The sequence below is a fragment of the Neolamprologus multifasciatus genome, chromosome 18 (genome assembly GCF_963576455.1).
Source record: "Neolamprologus multifasciatus chromosome 18, fNeoMul1.2, whole genome shotgun sequence".
Taxonomy (NCBI): domain Eukaryota; kingdom Metazoa; phylum Chordata; class Actinopteri; order Cichliformes; family Cichlidae; genus Neolamprologus; species Neolamprologus multifasciatus.
Window position 1 is genome coordinate 13,657,924 of NC_140456.1, and position 20,828 is coordinate 13,678,751.

Below are 20,828 nucleotides of genomic sequence, written 5' to 3' on the forward strand. Positions count from 1 at the left end.
GGAGTAATTTTAGAAAGTAAAAAGTAAATCACTTACAGAAGTACTCTGAGCGCTGGGCTCAACAAAAATACGGCAGGTAATTGCTGCCTCTGGTTTAGCTGCACCAAATGCTTACCTTAAACATAATCCATATTTACTGGCCAAAAGGCATAATTTCTAATCTTAAAGGGCTCCTCATTAATACATAAATTATTTTGATTAGGTTAAGAAAAACATTTTAGTGATAGAGAAATAAATATGATTTTGTCCATATCTCAAATCCATGAAATTACTTTAATTTGCTGTATTATTAGCAGGTGTTTCACCAAGAATATGTCAATTATTAGGGAAAAAAAAAGACGCTAAACTGCACCCTTGGAAGCGATGGTCAGGGGTGGTTTTCTCAGCTTGTGCCAGGGTGACCAGTCCTCTAATGTGGTCGGCTGCTCGTTGTGTCTTGTTCTCTGGGACTCTAGCTCTTTGGCCATGGGCGCCCCTCCGCCCTTCTCCTGCTGCGATTGATGCACAGATATCGCTGAGATGCTGAGATGTGTACTCTTGTACTCTTGGGTGCTGTGGATGGCCCGGATCTCCTGGATCTAGTTCTGTCTGCCTCTGGGGGCGTTGTTGTGGCTTTCCACCCTTATTATCAAGTACATTTTATGACAAAGAGACATACAGAGGCTGTTTTTTTCCGTTTGTTTTTGTGCAGCAGTTGAGGGTACATCCTTTTATTATATTTTGTTGTATCCCCCCGCCCCCCCTTCTTTTTTTCTCCTACCTTTCAGCTTAGACATTGTCATACTATAATATATAATATTATATTTAATGTAACAACTGAAATAACACAAATAGAAATGAATAAATAAAAGAGATAAAAGAAACACATCAACAAGAGGAGGAAAAGCAGAATATGTTGGGCACAACAGTGCATTCAGATCATAATTCTGATTGCAAAAGTCATCAGACATGGCAGGAATAAAAAGAAAAAAGGCTAAATGTCTCTTATGTTACATGATCTCATAATGTAATAATCCTAAATCTTAATAAGAGGTTTTTAGTCTCATTCTGCCACTAAAATTAAATTACCTGGTGATGTATGAATTTGAAATAAAAATCCCACCTTTTGAGCAAGAACAGAATAACTGGTTATATTTAGAGGTGAGGAGTCCTCACAGAACTAGCAGTGTTTGGAAACAGTTCAGACTGTATCGCCTCCAACTTTCTCTACTTCAGACTCCTTAAACAAGACCAGTCTTTTAAGGTTAGATCTGAAAGAAGAATATGCATATGCAAAATGAAACATGTAGACAAAACAAAAAGCCACAGCTTTGTGTTTGACTCTCAGTTCAAACATTCCTGGCAGGTAACAGATTTAATCATCTCTGAGTTACAATTTAGTTTCACTTCATATGGACGCTGTAGTGCAGACTGCTTTCTCCATCTAAATCTCCACATGAAGGTAATGCAACAACTTTGACATTTTTTATTTAATAAAAAATTTTTTTTATTACCTTAATTAGACTAGAATAGAAACTAGAAAAAAAAAGTTTGACTCTATTTTCAATACAAATTTAATTAATCAACTCTTTTAATTCTCACTAAACTTAAAGATAAATTGGCCCCCAGTACAATATTTGCCTTGTTGTGTGTGTTTATTTCGCTGAACAAATGATGGGGAACAGCTGTTGGTATTATATTTACACAATATCGCGAAAACACAAAGGAGCATTCAGAGGACTTTGAGGAGCTTAGGTGTTTCACTTTTTTCACAAAAATATAAAATGAACTACTGTCTTTTTATGTCAGTGTATAAACTGTAAATGTTCGTATACTTTCTTAGTCTGTGAAGAATCATTAAATTCATGTTTAACTTCTGATTAATTAAAAGTAATTTAGAAAGCTACTTTTACCTAATCATGAGTATCACACAGTCAAGGCAGCTTAAAAACGATTCAGTTTTCATTGAACTTAGAACTTAAAAATGTTGAAAGAAGATTATTCTTTATAATAATAAAATTATTATTATAAACAAGGATGCATCTTCCATCCAATTTCTTCAGGACTACAGTTAACTTAATTGCCCCTTGGGGATAAATGTCTTTCTGATTCTGATTCTGACATTTCTCCAAGGTGATTTTATGGATTTTTCTGTTTAACAAATATGTGCAGATCAGATCTACATTAACTTTACAGTCTGAGTAATGAAAAAACATCAAGATAAATCAAGATACAAGTAAAGAGTAAGAATTGCAAGTGTACACTATTATGAAGTAAACATACTTTAAAATTCAAAAGATAACTGTCAATGGAAAATTGTACTTAGTAGTCAGTATAATCTTTTAATGATATAAGTTTGAATATGGTAGAATACTGCATGTAACCATTTGTGTTTATTGAAAGGATGTCACATCCTAGGAAGTCTGTAGCATTCTAGGGTGTTCTGGCTTTCACCCCCACATCCCAGGAGCATGAGAAAGTTCGTACCTTGTTTTATTGTTTTATGGTAGGATTAACGTAGTTATATCTGTTTCCAGTCTAAGTGGTTTTGGTTTGATGAACTGCTGGACTTTCCAGACCAGCAGTTTTAGGGAAGTCTTTATGGGGTCACACTCTGACCCCCCTTCACACACACACACCACACACACACCAAACAAGCACCCACTGAAGTGTATAAATAAAGGACCAGGGCAAGTCCTCAGTGCGAGTCTCTGAGTCTCACTCTAGGCTGCCCTTGCTAGCAAGAAATTCTGTGTGTTTCTCCTCTCTGATTCTCTACTGAAGAAGTGTTTTAGAATATATCTCTTAACATTATTTGGTCCTTCGTAGCCGGAGCAGAAAACATCAGAATTGTTATCTGTGACTCTGTTCCAAGATCCAGCACTGATTCCTGACGCCGTGGGGAACCAGCACTGAAGCCTGTGCACAGCCCTCTTAGACGAGGAGAGAGCCCCAGGACTTGAATTCGGGTCTGGGCCGGTGGCCTGGTCCACGGCGCTGGGATTCAGTCTGATGATCCGAACCACCAGTGAGACGTCGGAGGGTGAGAAACACTATTTTGGTATATAAAACGGCCGTAAAGGTTTAAAAAAGTCACGTGATAAAATAGGTTGAGTTGGCCAAAAGGAACTGTGTTTAGACTAGTTTTAGAGGTAGCTGAAATTACTTCGTGACAAATTAAAATACGTTTAAGCAAATGAAAACACGTTGAGACAGAGAAATTAAAATAGGTTTAAGTTCGCCAAAAGGAACTGTGTTTAGACTAGTTTTAGAGGTAGCTGAAAATACTTCGTGACAAATTAGGTTTAAGTTCGCCAAAAGGAACTGTGTTTAGACTGGGTTTAGAGGTAGCCGTGAAATACTTCGTGACAAATTAGCGCGCAAATGTCTATATGTGTGTGTGTCTGGAAGTAAGTTGATTTTACAGCACAATAAGCTGCTGAATTGCTTCCATTTTTGTTTTCTTTGCTGAGGCTCAAGTACTGGTGACAAAGGAGAACGGTTGAGTTTCATCTCATAAAACTGATACCGCTTCACCGTTAGGGTGAAGTTGAAGGCCGTATCAGTAAACCACTCTGAAGTCAAGCGTGCCAGCGACGGCCCAGCAAAAATCTTTGAAAATGGAGAATAAACAAAAGGCTAAATTACAACTTATCTTTAATGTATTCATACTAATAATAGCAAGGATAACAACCTGTAAACTGGTGTTAATGATGAAATAATATTAATATGAAGAGGCACCTCAGTCAGTCATGATGTGAGGTGGATAATTGTTGAAAGTAATCTGCATTAAGCTTAGTGTTGCTCAAATTCAGTACAATGACATATGAAGTAAAATAGGTAAATACTTTAACTAATTACGTGCATAGAGGCATTTGACCTGTTTGAAAAACTGTCATCCTAATATGAGCCATTGTTGAGATATAGAGCACACTTATGAAAACAACTAATATGCTGAACCCTGTATGACACAGCTGAAAACTACATGATGGAGAAGCTAAATTGAATATGAAAGTGCAAGTCTTTGCCACTGTGGGGCAAAGCACGCAACCACTGTGTGAGGTTGTGTTGCGGTCTCTTCTGAGCTGATGAGCAAGCTACACATTATCAGATTGAGATCTGGCTAAGAACTCTTCAAAGAGAGGGAAACAGAACTATGATAACTGTGATAACTGGAATGTGCAGAGTTTCCGTGAGCAGTTTTCCTGCATCTTGACTCATGTGTGTAGAGAGTTCATAGCATCAGCATTATGTTTTTGTTTATTTGTTTTGTTGGGTTGAAAATAATTAAATAAACTTGTGATCATATTTATGGATCACAATGGCACATGCCATTGGCCAAGTGATTTATTTACGCAGATGAAAAAAGTGAGTGTGAATGTGTCTGACGTCACAGTGTTTTTGTGCACTGTGTAAAAGTAATTGCATCTGATTGTGAGAGCGGTGATTCTGCAGGTCACCAGCTATTTAAAAGTGAAAAAGAGACAAAATTTACATTGTAGATGAAAAATAATCATAGGAAAAAGGTTTTGTGTTGATCAGCCAAGAACAACTACAATCTTATTTTCTGCTTTTAAGAAAGGACTGTTCACAAAAACAGAGAGAGAGAGATGTGTGTGTTGATTAAGCAGTGATAATAATAATGAAAATGTCTTAGTTTGTCACTTTCAGGTGACAAGCAGACCTGAATCAATTTTCCACATGCAGCGGTCGGAAGAAAGTTATAGTTTAACATCATTAGAAACATTCAGGCCAAGTTTCTGGCTAACTTATTTACAGCTCCATGTGTCTCTCAAACTCACAAGCGAGCTCTCACTCCTCCCTGAAGACAAGGAATGCAGCTCCAAAGAGCAATGACATGGCAGATAAAGAGACAGCAGCAAAGTCCTGAGAAAAGAGTCCCATCAAGCAGCAGCAGTGTGGACAAACAGCATCAGAGAAGAAGAGCAAACCCATCATCCTGCCTGATTGGATGAATGGCACTGTGTTCCCAACAAGCTGCAAATTCACTGTGCATGTGACAAGAACATTTGAGGAGAACTGAGGAGACTGTTGGAGTTTGACATTTGCCACCTTTGGAGAAAATGGCAAGAAGAGACAGTGAAACACAGGACAAAGCTGAAGGAGAACTGCCTGCTACTGGACTGTTGAAGTGGGAGAGGACAACAGAGTGAGAGGAGTGGTGAGAACACATAGGAATTTTGTTTTCAATATGGGAAATCAAAATTTGGGTTAGCAAACCTGGGAAAAACAAAACTGACTGCTTAAGTGGGAAATTGTGAAGGAGTCTGAAACACTGCAAAAAGAAACATACAAAATCACACACACAAGCAGAACATGCATTAAACCTGCCTAATAACACAAACACCCATGCAATGAAGATCAGCTTGTTATCTCTCATCAGTGTTAAAATAGTGTGAATTTAACAGACACTTGTTATCAAATGCTGAATTTATCCAATGCTGACAATTGACTCTCTAGGTTGCAGGACAACAGTTTAACTTTTGTGGAAAAAAAAGATTCTGGTTTGACCAACCAGAAATCAGACAATAAATTTAGTTGTTAATACAGTAAATTGGGAGATGCTTCCTGCTTGATTGATGCAGAACAAATAATTTACTGTATGAGGGAAATTCTATTTTTGTGATAACATTTTGAACATGCATTTCTGTTGTCCTGTCATCTTAGTGGGTTAATAGCTGATATGCAAATTAGTTGATCGTTCTTAGATTAAGGAAAGGTGACTGAATTCTAGCACGAGTGAATGAGATGTGTTGGAGTTTGTTAGAGTGGAGACTCTAAAACACTGAGTTTCCTGTTTTGATGTGTGAGTGAATCCTGCACCCAGATACACAACTCTGAATACGTAAGAACAAACGTCTTTTGTGAAATAGCTGATGACATGTCTCACGTTTTATGATGACGGGAAAAAAGAAAAACTGGATAATATGGATCTGTGGCCCACATGAGTGAAAGGCACAGACTTGGGGATTAAACTCATAACATATTAGGGTTATGTTGTGTGTTGTGCAGCTGATGGTTGGTTTGGAGTGAATCTAGCTGATGATTTTTCTTTTGTTGTGAAGTTGAGCCTGCCAATTAGTATGATGATAAACCATGCTAATGGTATGATTTACCCTCATGAGATGAGGAGCTTGTGTCATGACTTAACAAGGCCTTTTTATTTTGATACTTTCACTGTGCACTGAAAGTTTTGTTTGATAATCTCTGTTTGAGCAGATCTGCACGATTAGAACAGAAGCGCTATACGATACGTCGTCAAAAAAAAAAATAAAATAAAATAAAAAATTGTTACAAGTGAGTTTCTCCACATTGAAATGGGCTCAGGAGAAAGTCACTTATTTGGGACAATTAGAAAATGAGAGTCCCTGCCCAAAAAGGATTCAGCGAGATAATCCAATTTAAAGTTCTTTTTTCTTTTGAAATGACGTCATTTTGCTGAGGGTGGAAATCAAATGCGGCGATAGTTTCCACTATCAGCAAAGAAAGAAAGAATGGATGAATGAATGAATGAATGGAAATAAAAACAAACTGACTGACTGATAAAACCTGACAAGACTTGACCACGACTCAAAGTTAACCTCCACCTAGACAGGCCAAAAGGGTGGATGAATTTACGTGTTTCTTTTTACAGGAGCAGAAAGATGACAGCAACATCCGAGGTTGCATACCGATTTAACTTTTAAATGCCACTTTCTGTGTTTGTGAATCTACCAGGGGTGTGTTATTCATGGGTTTGTGTTGCTCACAGAGATTACTGTGAGAAAGAGTGTATACACCCGTGCAGCGCTAACATTTACATTTTCTTCTCTACAGCATTACAATTCTTCATGTGGTTTGATCATGTAATTTATAACAGGACAACTAGTTAATGTTTTTCTACCACAGGATTACTGAAATTTTGTATGAAGAAAATTGTAGTTACAGGTTATATGTTGATGAGAAGTTTCCTGTGTTGAAAACTAGTGTCACTTCTTTCCACAGCTATGGATGGCTAACTTTATGGTCTTTTTATGGCACCTCTGGAAACTGTCGACCTGTGTCTGACCATCGGGATGGTCAATGTGTATTGCTAATGTTTGTTTTTCTAAGAGTACATGTAGAGAATTCAGCAGAAGTGGACAAGTAACATGAGAAAAACAAATAAGAGATGCAGTGTTTATGGAATAATTTAATATGGGGCTCATTAGCTAACCACCATTGAGCTCATAGTGATTGATGAGTGGAGTGACTTTGCTTAAGAGAAGTCACCGATTACATTAATGTTGACTGAGTACATGGGATGATCCATGTCTGAGGCAAATTATGGAAATATTTGTAGTTTACTGATTTGAAAAAACCTGCACATGATACTTGTCTTGCTGATGTTGAATGCTTTATTACTCTTATGATATAATTGTTTATAAGTGTGAAGTTTGATTTCACTTCCAGATCTTGTTTTTCAGGCCATGATGGTGTGTATGCAGGCTCCTGGCGGAGCCAGGTGTTAAGCAAACTTAATATGCAAAACACACTAACATCTTTTATTGCAGGATTATAGGTCCGGGGTGGTGCTGCTCCAGAGGAGGAGACGCCCTGATGTTGCCTGGGACATGATCTAGCTAACCTTTTTCTTTAAGACAGGAATCTGGTTTTGATGAGTTGACTCATGGGAGTGTCCATGCGTCAAGAGGAGGGGTCCAGGATTAATATGAAACAATGAATTAACATTAAACTATGTTTTATATGATTTTTGCAGCGATTTGTGTGATTAACAGTTCATTCAACGGGTATCAAACCTATGCAAGTGGTGCATCCATGCTCAGATGAGGCTTTGATGGCCTATAAGTGAAGTTCACTGAACTAAAGAATGTGGTTTGATGATTGTTGACATGCTCTCCAAATAGAAGTTTTTCCTCCTAGCAAGGAAATACAGGTGCAGCAGTCATCTCCTGGAAAATCTTCAGAGGCCCAGTGAGAAACAAGAACCATTCCAGGCATAGCTGACAGCCCAGGCAGTGGTTGAGGTCAAAGGTCAAGCTGGTTGGGGCCCATCATGAGATTAGACTTTGGAGCCACAGCAAGGACCACGAAACTGCGTTGGAATGAGAGCTGTGCCAAGGGGGATTTCCAGAGGCCAACAGAGGAGATTGTGGACAACAGACGGGCACCTGAAGGATGAGGGGAGCGTGCCAAGCTCCATCGACAGCGCAGGGGGAGTCCGAGGATGACATCATGATTCTGTGAAAAGCACAGGAACCAGAAGCTATGGTGGTGATGGCAGAAGTTTCCTATGAACATCACCTAATGCTGTGTCACTGTACTGTGCATATGATGACACTCTGAAGACTGCTGGGATCATAACAGCAGTAAGATAACTGGACCCAGCACCCTTTCCACAGAGGGGTTTTTCTGCAGAGGATGGACAATAGAAGAGTCATAAATATTCCTATCGCAGGACGAAGGCCTAAAGCAAGGTGATGGGGGTTGATAGAGGCCATTTCAAGTGCTTCTGACCACTCCAGCTGCCTGCAGAATAGCAGAGAGACCCTCCTGGATACATCAGAGCAACTGCAAAAAGGTTGAGGTCCCAGAGGATTCCACTTCCTCCACAGAAATCAACTAGTAGAGGAATGTTTCACCCTCACTTGGTTGTTTCAGTGGCGAGGGGGAAGTGCTGATTGGGCGCCCGTAGGGAATTGCTCGCACTTCAACCTCCAGCCATTGGCCAACTCTAGAGTAACCAAGTAGTAGGGTGTGACGGACCTGTACGTAGCCATGGGAAGGTGGACCCCCCTGGTTACCTTGACTACGACGCTCACCTTTACAGGACAAAGACAGAATCGGCAAATACAGACTATTATGTCTGCTCTCATATGCCCAGCACGCCTTTGAGACAAATCCAGCAGGCCCAAAATCAGGACTATATGAGTGATACAAGTGACTGGTTTTCTTGGCTTTACATTAGCTCCTGGTTACAGGTGCTAAAAAGACTACTCATCGGAGTTGGGATATTTCTACTTAAATTTTGTGTCTTTGTAACATGTATACTGCCATGTTTAAAACTCTTGATTAACCGCATAATATTTTCCACTGTTGCTGCATACATAGCCATGACAAGTGATGATAATGACTCCGACCTGTTGGAACATGAAGACTTTGTGTGACCAATGACGATGTGACAGAAAATGTACAACAAGATGTTACATACTGATATCTCACTTAAATTTATACTGACAACAGGAGGGAATGTCAATGGAAAATTGTACTTAGTAGTCAGTATAATCTTTTAATGATATAAGTTTGAATATGGTAGAATACTGCATGTAACCATTTGTGTTTATTGAAAGGATGTCACATCCTAGGAAGTCTGTAGCATTCTAGGGTGTTCTGGCTTTCACCCCCACATCCCAGGAGCATGAGAAAGTTCGTACCTTGTTTTATTGTTTTATGGTAGGATTAACGTAGTTATACCTTTTTCCAGTCTAAGTGGTTTTGGTTTGATGAACTGCTGGACTTTCCAGACCAGCAGTTTTAGGGAAGTCTTTATGGGGTCACACTCTGACCCCCCTTCACACACACACACCACACACACACCAAACAAGCACCCACTGAAGTGTATAAATAAAGGACCAGGGCAAGTCCTCAGTGCGAGTCTCTGAGTCTCACTCTAGGCTGCCCTTGCTAGCAAGAAATTCTGTGTGTTTCTCCTCTCTGATTCTCTACTGAAGAAGTGTTTTAGAATATATCTCTTAACAATAACCAACCAAAATAAAAAAGACTGACTGGGCAGGTAAACTTTGTTGTTCATCTTAAATCCTTTTCATTTATTTAATGGTACCAGATTTTTAACACTGAGTGGTTTTGTCACTACTATTGTATCATAAAATGCAACAGGAAAAGGTCATGTTTCATCTCAGTGAAAACACGCCATACCTATTATTTTGTGCAGTCAAGGTTAGGTCTTCAAGAATTTGACCAATGAAAATAACCCGGATAACACTGTGTTCTACTGTATTGTCTAATACAACATGTCCATCCATCTTCATCCGCTTTATCCGAGGCCGGGTCGCGGGGGCAGCAGCCTAAGCAAAGAGGCTCAGACCTCCCTCTCCCCAGCCACCTCCTCCAGCTCATCCGGGGGAACACCAAGGCGTTCCCAGGCCAGCCGAGAGATATAATCTCTCCAGCGTGTCCTGGGTCTGCCCCGGGGCCTCCTCCCGGTGGGACATGCCTGGAACACCTCACCCAGGAGGCGCCCAGGGGGCATCCTTACCAGATGCCCAAACCACCTCAGCTGGCTCCTTTCGATGTGGAGCAGCAGCGACTCTACTCTGAGCCCCTCCCGGATGGCCGAACTTCTCACCCTATCTCTAAGGGAGATGCCAGCCACCCTTCGGAGGAAGCTCATTTCCGCCGCTTGTATCCGCGATCTCGTCCTTTCGGTCACTACCCACAGTTCGTGGCCATAGGTGAGGGTAGGGACGTAGATCGACCGGTAAATTGAGAGCTTCGCTTTTACACTCAGCTCCCTCTTCACCACGACGGACCGGTGCAGCGTCTGCATCACTGCAGCTGCAGCCCCAATCCGTCTGTCGATCTCCGGCTCCCTTCTCCCATCACTCGCGAACAAGACCCCGAGATACTTGAACTCCTCCACTTGGGGCAGGACCTCATCCCCGACCCGGAGTGGGCACTCCACCCTTTTCCGGCTGAGAACCATGGCCTCAGATTTGGAGGTGCTGATCCTCATTCCTGCTGCTTCACACTCGGCTGCGAACCGCTCCAGTGCGAGCTGGAGGCCCTCACCCGATGAAGCCAACAGAACCACATCATCCGCAAAAATCAGAGATGAGATCCTGAGGCCACCAAAGCGAAAGCCCTCCGCCACTTGGCTGCGCCTAGAAATCCTGTCCATAAAAATTATGAACAGAACCGGTGACAAAGGGCAGCCCTGGCGGAGCCCATCACCCACCGGGAACGAGTCCGACTTATTGCCGGCAATGCGAACCAAGCTCTTGCAACAGTTGTATAGGGATCGAATGGCCCGTAGCAATGGGCCAGACACCCCATACTCCCGCAACACCTCCCACAGGACACCCCGAGGGACACGGTCGAATGCCTTCTCCAAGTCCACAAAACACATGTAGACTGGTTGGGCAAACTCCCATGCACCCTCAAGTATCCTCGAGAGGATGAAGAGCTGGTCCAGTGTTCCGCGACCAGGACGAAAACCGCATTGTTCCTCCTGCATCAGAGGTTCGACTAGCGGACGAACTCTCCTTTCCAGCACCCTGGCATAGACTTTCCCGGGGAGGCTGAGGAGTGTGATCCCCCTGTAGTTGGAACACACCCTCCGGTCCCCCTTCTTAAAGATGGGGACCACCACCCCGGTCTGCCAATCCACGGGTACTGCCCCTGATCTCCACGCAACATTGCAGAGGCGTGTCAGCCAGGACAGCCCTACAACGTCCAGAGCCTTCAGGAACTCGGGGCGGACCTCATCAACACCAGGGGCTCTGCCACCAAGGAGTTGTTTAACTGCCTCAGTGACCTCGCCCCCAGAAATTGGCGGGTCATTCCCCTCATCCCCAGACTCTGCTTCCTCCTTGGAAGACGCGTCAGTGGGATTAAGGAGGTCCTCGAAGTATTCCTTCCACCGCCTGACAATTTTCTCAGTCGACGTCAGCAGCGCTCCGCCAGCACTATACACAGTGCAGGTAGAGCACCGCTTTCCCCTCCTGAGACGCCTGACGGTTTGCCAGAACCTCTTCGAGGCAGTCCGAAAGTCTTTTTCCATGGCCTCTCCGAACTCCTCCCACACCCGAGTTTTTGCTTCAGCCACTGCCCGAGCTGCATTCCGCTTGGCCTGTCGATACCTGTCGGCTGCCTCCGGAGTCCCACAGGCTAACCAAGCCCGATAGGACTCCTTCTTCAGCCTGGTGGCTCCCTTCACCTCTGGTGTCCACCATTTGGTTCGGGGATTACCACCACGGCAGGCACCAACCACCTTGCGGCCGCAGCTCAATGCAGCAGCTTCGGCAATGGAGGCGCTGAACATGGTCCATTCGGACTCAATGTCCCCCGCCTCCCTCGGAATGCTGTTGAAGCTCTGCCGGAGGTGTGCGTTGAAGATCTCGCGGACTGGGGCCTCTGCTAGTCGTTCCCAGCACACCCTCACTACGCGTTTAGGTGCACCAGGTCTGTCCAGCGTCCTCCCCCGCCACCTGATCCAACTCACCACCAGGTGGTGATCAGTTGACAGCTCAGCCCCTCTCTTTACCCGAGTGTCCAGAACATATGGTCGCAGGTCTGGTGATACGATTACAAAATCGATCATCGACCTACGGCCTAGAGCGTCCTGGTGCCACGTGCACTTATGGACACTCTTATGTTCGAACAAGGTGTTCGTTATGGCCAAACTGTGATTAGCACAGAAGTCCAATAACAAAGCACCGCTCGGGTTCAGATCAGGGAGGCCGTTCCTCCCAATCACGCCCCTCCAGGTCTCGCTGTCGTTACCCACGTGAGCATTGAAGTCTCCCAGCAGGACAACAGAGTCTCCAGGTGGAGCACCTTCCAGCACCCCCCCCAGGGACTCTAAGAAGGCTGGGTACTCCGAACTGCCACTCGGCGCATAAGCGCAGATGACAGTCAGGACCCGTTCCCCGACCCTAAGGCGCAGGGAACAAACCCTCTCGTCCACCGGGAAAAACCCCAACGTACCGGCAGCAAGCCGAGGGGATATTAGAATACCCACCCCAGCCCGCCGCCTCTCACCAGGGGCAACTCCAGACTGAGACAGAGTCCAGCCCCTCTCCAGGAGACTGGTTCCAGAGCCCAAGCCGTGCGTAGAGGTGAGCCCGACTATATCTAGCCGGTACCTCTCAACCTCACGCACTAACTCAGGCTCCTTCCCCACCAGAGAGGTGACATTCCATGTCCCTATTGCCAGTCTTGGCAGCCGGGGGTCAGTCCGCCAGGGCCTCCGCTCCTGGCCGCCACCCGGCACACAATGCACCCGACCCCTATGGCGCCTCCTGCGGGTGGTGGGCCTGCGGGAGGATGGGCCCATGTCTCCTCTTCGGGCTGTGCCCGGCCGGGCCCCATGGACTAAGGCCCGGCCACCAGACGCTCGCCCTCGGGCACCCTCCCCGGGCCTGGCTCCAGGGCGGGGCCCCGGTAACCCTATCCCGGGCAGGGTAAACTGTTCCCTCTGTGTTTTTTTCATAGGGGTCACAACATGTGACAAGTGCAATCAGTCTGTGCAAACAGTAGCATCCTAACAAAACAATCTACATTCTGAGATCTAGTAAAACAGGTAAAACATTCGTGGTATGGAGATATAATCTCTGGGCTAAGTTTAGTTTCACTTCATATGGACATTGTTGCACAGATAGTTTTGCCAATTGAACTTCCAGAGGAAGGTAATCCAATCCAATCCAATCCAATCAATCTTTATTTATAAAGCATTTTAAAATACAAAGCACAGGACGAAAGTGCTGTAGAATAAAACAAAACAATAAAAAATAAAAAACATAATACATAAGAATTAAAACAGCCCTATATTTAAAAAATAAGATAAAATAGCATAAATTAAACTAAAACATCTGAAATAAAACTAGAACAAAAAACCAACATCTCACAAGGAGTCAAAGGCCAGGGTGAAGATATGGGTTTTCAGGTGTGATTTAAGAAGAGAAACCTGTCTCATCTCTAAAGGCAGATCGTTCCACATAATGTAATGTAATAAGAATGAATTGCTCCACCTGTTTCACCTAAGCAGAGAAGCTCAGACCTCCCTCTCTACAGCCATCTCCTGGCTTGTAACAGGCCAGACACCCCATACTCCTAAAGAACGTGCCAGAGAAAACTTCGAGGGACACAGTCAAATGCTATCTCCCAGTCAAGAAAAAACATGGGTAAACTCCCATGCTCCCTCAAATGTCCTCGAGAAGATAAAGAGCTGGTCCGGGACAAAAACTGCATTGTTCCTCCTACATCCAAGGTTCGAATAACGGATGGACTCTCCACAGACTTTCTCGGGGAGCATTTTTGAATAAAGAAAATAACACAGACAACACTGTCTTACTTTATTCAACATACAAGGAGTACAGTCATTCTGTGTTAAATGGCGTCCATCTAAATCTCCAGATGAAGGAAAAATGTAAACATCTAACTGTTTTATTTACTAACACAAAGTTTTGTGGTATACTAGACAATTTATATTGATTACTTAAGTTTAGGTCTTCAGGAACCTGGAAAACATAATTGAGATAATGGCATATTTTTGGGACTGTTTAGACCACTTGGTATTTAGTGAGTATTGTTTAAACTCGCGGGCTATCTGGGTTAAGGTTAGGGTTTGCTAGTTCGGTACTGCTTCTTGTAACTGTTTAACTTATAGCTAAGTATGTCAAGGATCACTATTGCTGTGGTGTACATCAACTGGTTACTCCATTCACACCTTCACATACTCTTGGTATATAAAAAATTCCCCTGGTCACCAGTTAAGCTTAGTGGGTGAGCAGGTGACCATATGCCGTATGGCTCGAGAGCAGTAGGCCCAGGTTGAGTCTGATCTGCGGAATTGTTGCATGTCTTCCCACTTCACTCTTTCCCCGTTTTCCTGTCAATCTACAATCTATCCAATAAAGGCTAAAAAGCCTTTATTGGATAGATACAGTGATGTCAGATGTTGTTCCTGGGATCTGCTGGACACACTCGCCTAGCTTGGGGGTCACTGCACCGAATGCTTCGATTACCACTGAGACCACTGCTGCCTTTACCCTCCATATCTTCTCGAGCTCTTCTCTGAGCCCTTGGTACTTCTCCAGCTTCTTGTGTTCCTTCTTCCATGTTGCTGTTTTTCTATGTGCACATAGAAAAAACATGTTTGATTTGGCAAACATTTTGCCAAATTCAAAATTGCACATGCCAAATCACACATTGGAAACCCTTCCAGATTCTTGTGTGTCTTCCTGGCGTTAAACAAGGAATCTTTCACCTGTGAGGCTAATGTGTTAGGCACTACACAATGGAGCAGACTGAGTTACTAAAGACTTTAAATACCACTGACCTTACCACCTTTGTCGTTTCAACAGATCCTCAAGAAATTCCAGTAGCATGCTCTAGTTTGAAGAAATGGAATATAACAAGGCCAAGGCAATTTTCACATTCCAGTACATTGAAGTTGGTGCTTCTTGGCATTGAAGGTTTTGGAACCAGGTGAGTCACTTTGGCAAATGTTTAATCAGTTTATACCATGTCAATAAAAAATGCCTTGAAATTGAGAAAACTAAATTATTGATGGTTACAGCGCTCAGAAACCAGTAGGAAGTGTAGAGGCCTTTTTCTTGGAATGGCTTTAGCATATCAGCACCAATGGGATATTACTAATGACTCCCATTAATGGTTGGACTACTTCTTCTCTGTTGACATAATATGTTCCTTTGAATCTATCTGTTCATTAGTACATTTGAAACTACCCTTTAGGGTTTTCTGTTGATGTTAGGCTTGGTCACTGCTTAGAGGACTTTTAACTCCAAACCCTTTGAACTGAGAAATCAATGCCTGTCAAGAAAGTTCAGCAGTGAACTGGCAAGCAGTTTGAGATTTTCATCCCAAAAGACTTTTACATGGTTATCATTTTGTGTATAGATTTAAAATTATTAGCCTAACTGCATATTATAAGACTTTAATTTCTGATCTATGTGCAAACTTCAGGCTTGAATGCTCTGACCTTTGAAGATTCCTGTTTGGTCTCTGAATTCTAGCTGGGGATCTAGATTTCATCATCAGGATTATCCTTGACATGACAGTCAGGCAGTGCACACAGATGATGTTCATCCTCTGTGCAAGATTGAGGTTCATGATGAAATTGTAGAGCAAGAAGGCATGTTGGCTAAACAGAGCTTCTAGGAAGAGATCTAAAATACTGGCTGTGATGCTGTTGCACCAAAGTAAGCGAGACAGTAATATAAAGAGGAGAACCTTCAAAATTAAATTAGGTTTGTTTTCTGATTTTTTTTTCTTTTTTCTAATGAATGAAGTCTCATAAAGTGCTTATGAGTTGGCTGTTATATCAAAAAGTATTTCTAATTTGGTTATTTATTTATTTTATCTTTCAGAAAGTACCACGTCACTGTTCAGATCAAAACGGGGACAAAGTTTCAAATGAAAGCCACATGGGTGACAAACTGAGATGCTGTGAATAAAGTCCTGTCTCCATGAATATAATTTTCATCATGAACGATACATACATGTGTTCAGTGGAAGGGAATACAACAAACCAGTTGTTAACGATGAGTTGAATGAGTGTGAATGTTGTTTTAATAAGCCAATCAGGAATCAAGAGGAAATGAGAAGAGAAGAGGGAGAAGAGAAGCAGAAGAAAGAGGAAAGACAGAAAGAAAAACAGAATCAAAGACTACAAGAATTTCACCAACAAGCTAAAGAGCAGCTTGAAAAAACTGAGTGCCCAGATCTCAGATGAATATGAGTCACAGTGAGATGGCTTAATAGGGCATCTGGATAAATGTGAAGCCAACTACGAATCAGGCAGTGACAGTGCTGAGTTTCTTGAAATCCTCTCGGTGAAATACAGTCTCCCAGTTTCAAATCTCAGTCTGAGTCAGCTCACAGCTAATCAGCTTAGTGAGATCCTTTCAGTCCTGGAAAAGCGTCTGTTTAATGACATCCATCAGCACTCTGCAGCACTCTCAGGTGTTCATCACAGAGCTCTGTGCTCTGTCTCTGGATATATATGAAGGAGTTTCCCTACAATGCATCTCCAATCATATGCAGTCCCTTTTGGGATCCATCAGCCAATCATAATGTGGAGTTTTGAGAGTTTCCACTTGACTCAAGCCCTGTATCTGAACCTGGTGGTTGGTGGGCCACAGTGAGGCAGATGGTGCAGTGGTATAAAGATGAGGAAACAAAAGGCACGGACACTCTTTTTTATGAAATACGCCAGATGAAAAATATTGATGAACAAAAACTGAGTGAATCAACCTAATAACTTATGTAACAAAGCTGATCAAAACTGATTACATAAAAAACACACAGATATACAGCAAGTTAGGACTCCCAGCAGCATCCCAGGTGAAATTATTCTCTACCGCTGCAGTGACAGAGACAGTTTGAGCAAAATACACAAGGAGCTGTTTCCCGGTGATGTCATTGTTGCCACAAACCTTGCTGGACATTGCACAGACATAAAGGTTTCCACAGAGGTGAACAATAATGGAGGATTATTTGTTATCCTCTCCTTACTCTCTGAGAACACAAGAGTGGAACTCCAGGCTTTTGGTCAAACTGCATGCAAAGGTAAACCTGGATCTGGTCAGGTAATCATCTCCAATGAACAACTACAGCCATCTTTCAGCACAGTGTCCTCTCTGGAGAAACTTGCAGCAGAAAAGATAAATCACATGATGAATGATGTTGCTGAGATGAACCTGTTTTCAGAATACTGTGAAAATCTTCAAGATATTTATAATACCACTCTCATTGAGGAACTAACAGGCTGTCTTCAATTTGTAAAAATGTCCTCTGCAGACTCAACAAAAACAGTAACCCAAACGGCCTGGAAAAACAGTTAACAACCAAGTGCATAATGTATAGTTAATTTGACAAAAACATTACTGAGGCCATCCAAAATTTGGATGAAATAAAAGAGAAAACGAGGGATGCAATGTCCAAAACAATCCAGATTTTTCAACTGGTGTCAGACGAGGATAAAGATCTCCAAGTTGAAGCCATGAACGCCTACCATCGAGGTCTGAAATGTGTACTTTCTGTGGTAGAGAAGAATAGTTTCTAATGGGAAGGTCTGCTGGTGTTCTTTCTTGGAGTTTTACAGATTGTTGGAGGAGCACTGCTCACTGTATTTACATTTGGAACATTTGCTCAAGTTGGATTGGGACTCATTACAGAGGGAATATCAGACTGCATCACTGGCATTGAGGCCATGGTGACAGGAGAATTCAGCTGGAATTCATGGGCTATAGAAAAAGCCATTTCCATCAGTGTCTCTCTTATTGCGTCAGGAACTGGAAAGCTGATATCAAATGGATTCAAATGTTTTAAAACCTTATTTAAATTTGGTAAACAGCTTAAATCAATGTCAATGTTCCTTTCAAGACAGGCTAAAGATGGCTTCAGTGTAGTCTTAAAGACTAATTTGAAGAATGTAGTAAAACACACAAGTAAAGAAATGTTAAAAGAAAAAATCAGCTATGTACCAGGAAAGACTGAAGGGAAAATACTGACTCAAACACTAAATGACACTGAAGATAAAGTGAAATTAAAAATAGAAAAAGAGCCTTTATCTACATTAGGAGATCTCATTATTCTCTCACAGCTTGATGATAAAAAGCAACGTCACGATCTCCTGAAGGATGAGAGCAGGAAGAATAAACTGTTGGCCATTTTCAAAGAGGTCAGTACAGCAATACAGCCATTCTATGAAGACCTCAGCTGGAAGAACATGCTGAATCCATTCCTCTCCACAGTGACTGGTAAAGCTAAATTACATAGCCACAGAAAAACAACAGCACTTCTGGGAGGTATCCAAAGTGTCTACATGGTCTCCACTCACATAGTTTCTATTGTTAAAGGCCAGGCAAATGGTGCAATTGGTCGTTACATAAGAAAGGGCTTAAAGAGTCGCAAAACAGAGGAACACCTCAAGGCTGGACAGAACACCAGACACATTGCATGCATGCCAAGAAAGCTAAATTCTAATCACAAACTTGTAGGACATGCAGGTCAACACTCACAATCATATGCTGAAAAGTTCAAGAACTCCACGACTGCAGGCACCATCCTTGATATCAGAGTTCTGTCAGAAGCCACTGGCACTAAAGTTGTCATCCTAACAGAGGACAGCAATGGAAGACTTACGAAAATGCAAGAGCTGAGCCCAGACACTAGACCTGCTAAAAAAACTGTGACATTAGTTTACAGACCAAAGAGTGTCCAGTATCCTGATGGTCATTATGATGTGCACATGAATAACCAGATAATGAGCATAGAAAGTAAGGGAAAGAGCAGCTTGTTTCATGCTTTGGCACAGGGAATGAAACCAAAAGCCAGTGAAGAAGAGATCACTGTGGAAGCAAATCGCCTCCAATCTGTGGAGGCTGATGCTCTCCTCGGTTACCCAGGCCATTGGGAGCCTTTCATCAACCGGAAAGAATTAACTAAAGCAATGAGGGGAGAGGAAGAGGAAAGTGAACCAAGAGAGATAATAAATGAATGCAAAAAGATACTTCAGAGAGAGGTTGGAAAAGTAGAGTTATACAAAAACTGGCATAAATATGCAATTCAAAATCCAGGACTTGGAAAGTTCATCAATGCAGATCACCAGCCACCAGTCAGTAGTATATTGAAGGCCCATAAACAGAACCAGAATAGCAGATTAGCAGAGGCCATGCTTGAAGTGGCAACAAACTCATCTCTGGATCGAAGTCTCATTTCTAAAGTGGACAGTTCTCATGGTCGGGAACTTCCAACTGTTTATGTACCTACAGAAGTCCATCGTGAATTTCCCAGTACAAAATCACCAGCCTTCAGAGACCTCTTGGCTGCAGCCATAAGTAATAATGATATAAAGAGCACCTTCAAGCTGACAATCCTTGGTTCAATGCCAAGATTCTGGTTGGATCATAATAAGGACTTCAAAGACTTTCAGAACAACTCAATGAGTAACACCAGGCTTGAAATTTTTGAAAACAGCTTTCAGAAACACAGCACAGAGATGGTAAAGACATGGTTTTCTCTGCTTCAAATCAAAGGTGTTATAGCAGATGATGATCTAAAAACAATTACAGATTGGATTGGCAAATCAGGCTACAATGATCAAAATGAGCCATACAGGAACGAAGTCACCAACCTTCTCAGATCAAAAGGTATAATCACATTTAAAATGACATTTAAATAAATCACGTATACAAAACTTATGTGTGATTCTTAATAAAAGGGAATGGAAGTGCTTAGAGTGGCATTCATTTGAGTGGATTTGTGTTTTCAGTTTGAGAATGTGACTTACAAGCACATCACACAGGGCACTAGATCTTCCACCTGGCTGATCATCATCAATAGGGCTCTCTGTGTCGTGACTAATAACGACTATTTTCCTATTCAGGATCGTCATCACAGAAAAACATCCTAACTGCTTGTTTAGCCATACTAGCATAACTTCAATAGTAAATTGACTGTTTTTATTGACTGTTTTTATTTTGTTTATTTTTGATGTTTTAATAATTTTGTAATATGGCACATTATGTGGGTATGAAACAAATTTGGATGTTGTTTGAATTATGTAAAAAAGCTCATGGTTTGTAAACTCAGAAACATAACATTTTTTGTATGGTCATATAAGATTTCATGTTTTTTTTAAAATAATCAAAACCAGTTCTGACAGTTACCAACTTTTGACTCATGTTCAAGTATATGAGCAGCTGAAATTGATCACATAAGTTCTCACTCCCCAGCCAGAGCATAAAGAGCATATAAAAAGCAATGTGTTTCTTAGAGAACGTTAACAATCTCTCTCATAGGCATCTGAATTCATGAACTTTACAGAGTACCTGAGTGACCTCTAGTGTTCAGAAAGGCAAAACACACATCTCTTGCATTTAGATCTAAGCAATGCTTATTTATCATTCTTTTCTGGTGGCAGCTGGTGTTATTCTGCAAGAGCTAGACAGAGGGAGCTAATAAAATGCTAACTTTGAATCATAAAAGCCAGAAAGATGTACAGTGAAAGAATTAGTAACATAATTATAGCATGTAGCTATAAATGAAGCTGGGACATTATGTAAATATAGATATTGATATAA

At 42.1% G+C, this 20,828-nt stretch overlaps 1 protein-coding gene across 1 annotated transcript; it reads left to right on the forward strand.

Annotated features, from left to right (window-relative positions):
* Positions 1-1,272: 1,272 nt before the first annotated feature.
* On the forward strand, positions 1,273-20,810 carry LOC146497503 (uncharacterized). Its single transcript, XM_085141613.1, has 3 exons — positions 1,273-1,441; positions 15,084-15,207; positions 16,110-20,810. Exon 3 carries the CDS (start codon positions 17,954-17,956, stop codon positions 19,925-19,927), a length of 1,974 nt encoding a protein of 657 aa, XP_084997739.1. The 5' UTR covers positions 1,273-1,441; positions 15,084-15,207; positions 16,110-17,953; the 3' UTR covers positions 19,928-20,810.
* Positions 20,811-20,828: the final 18 nt, after the last annotated feature.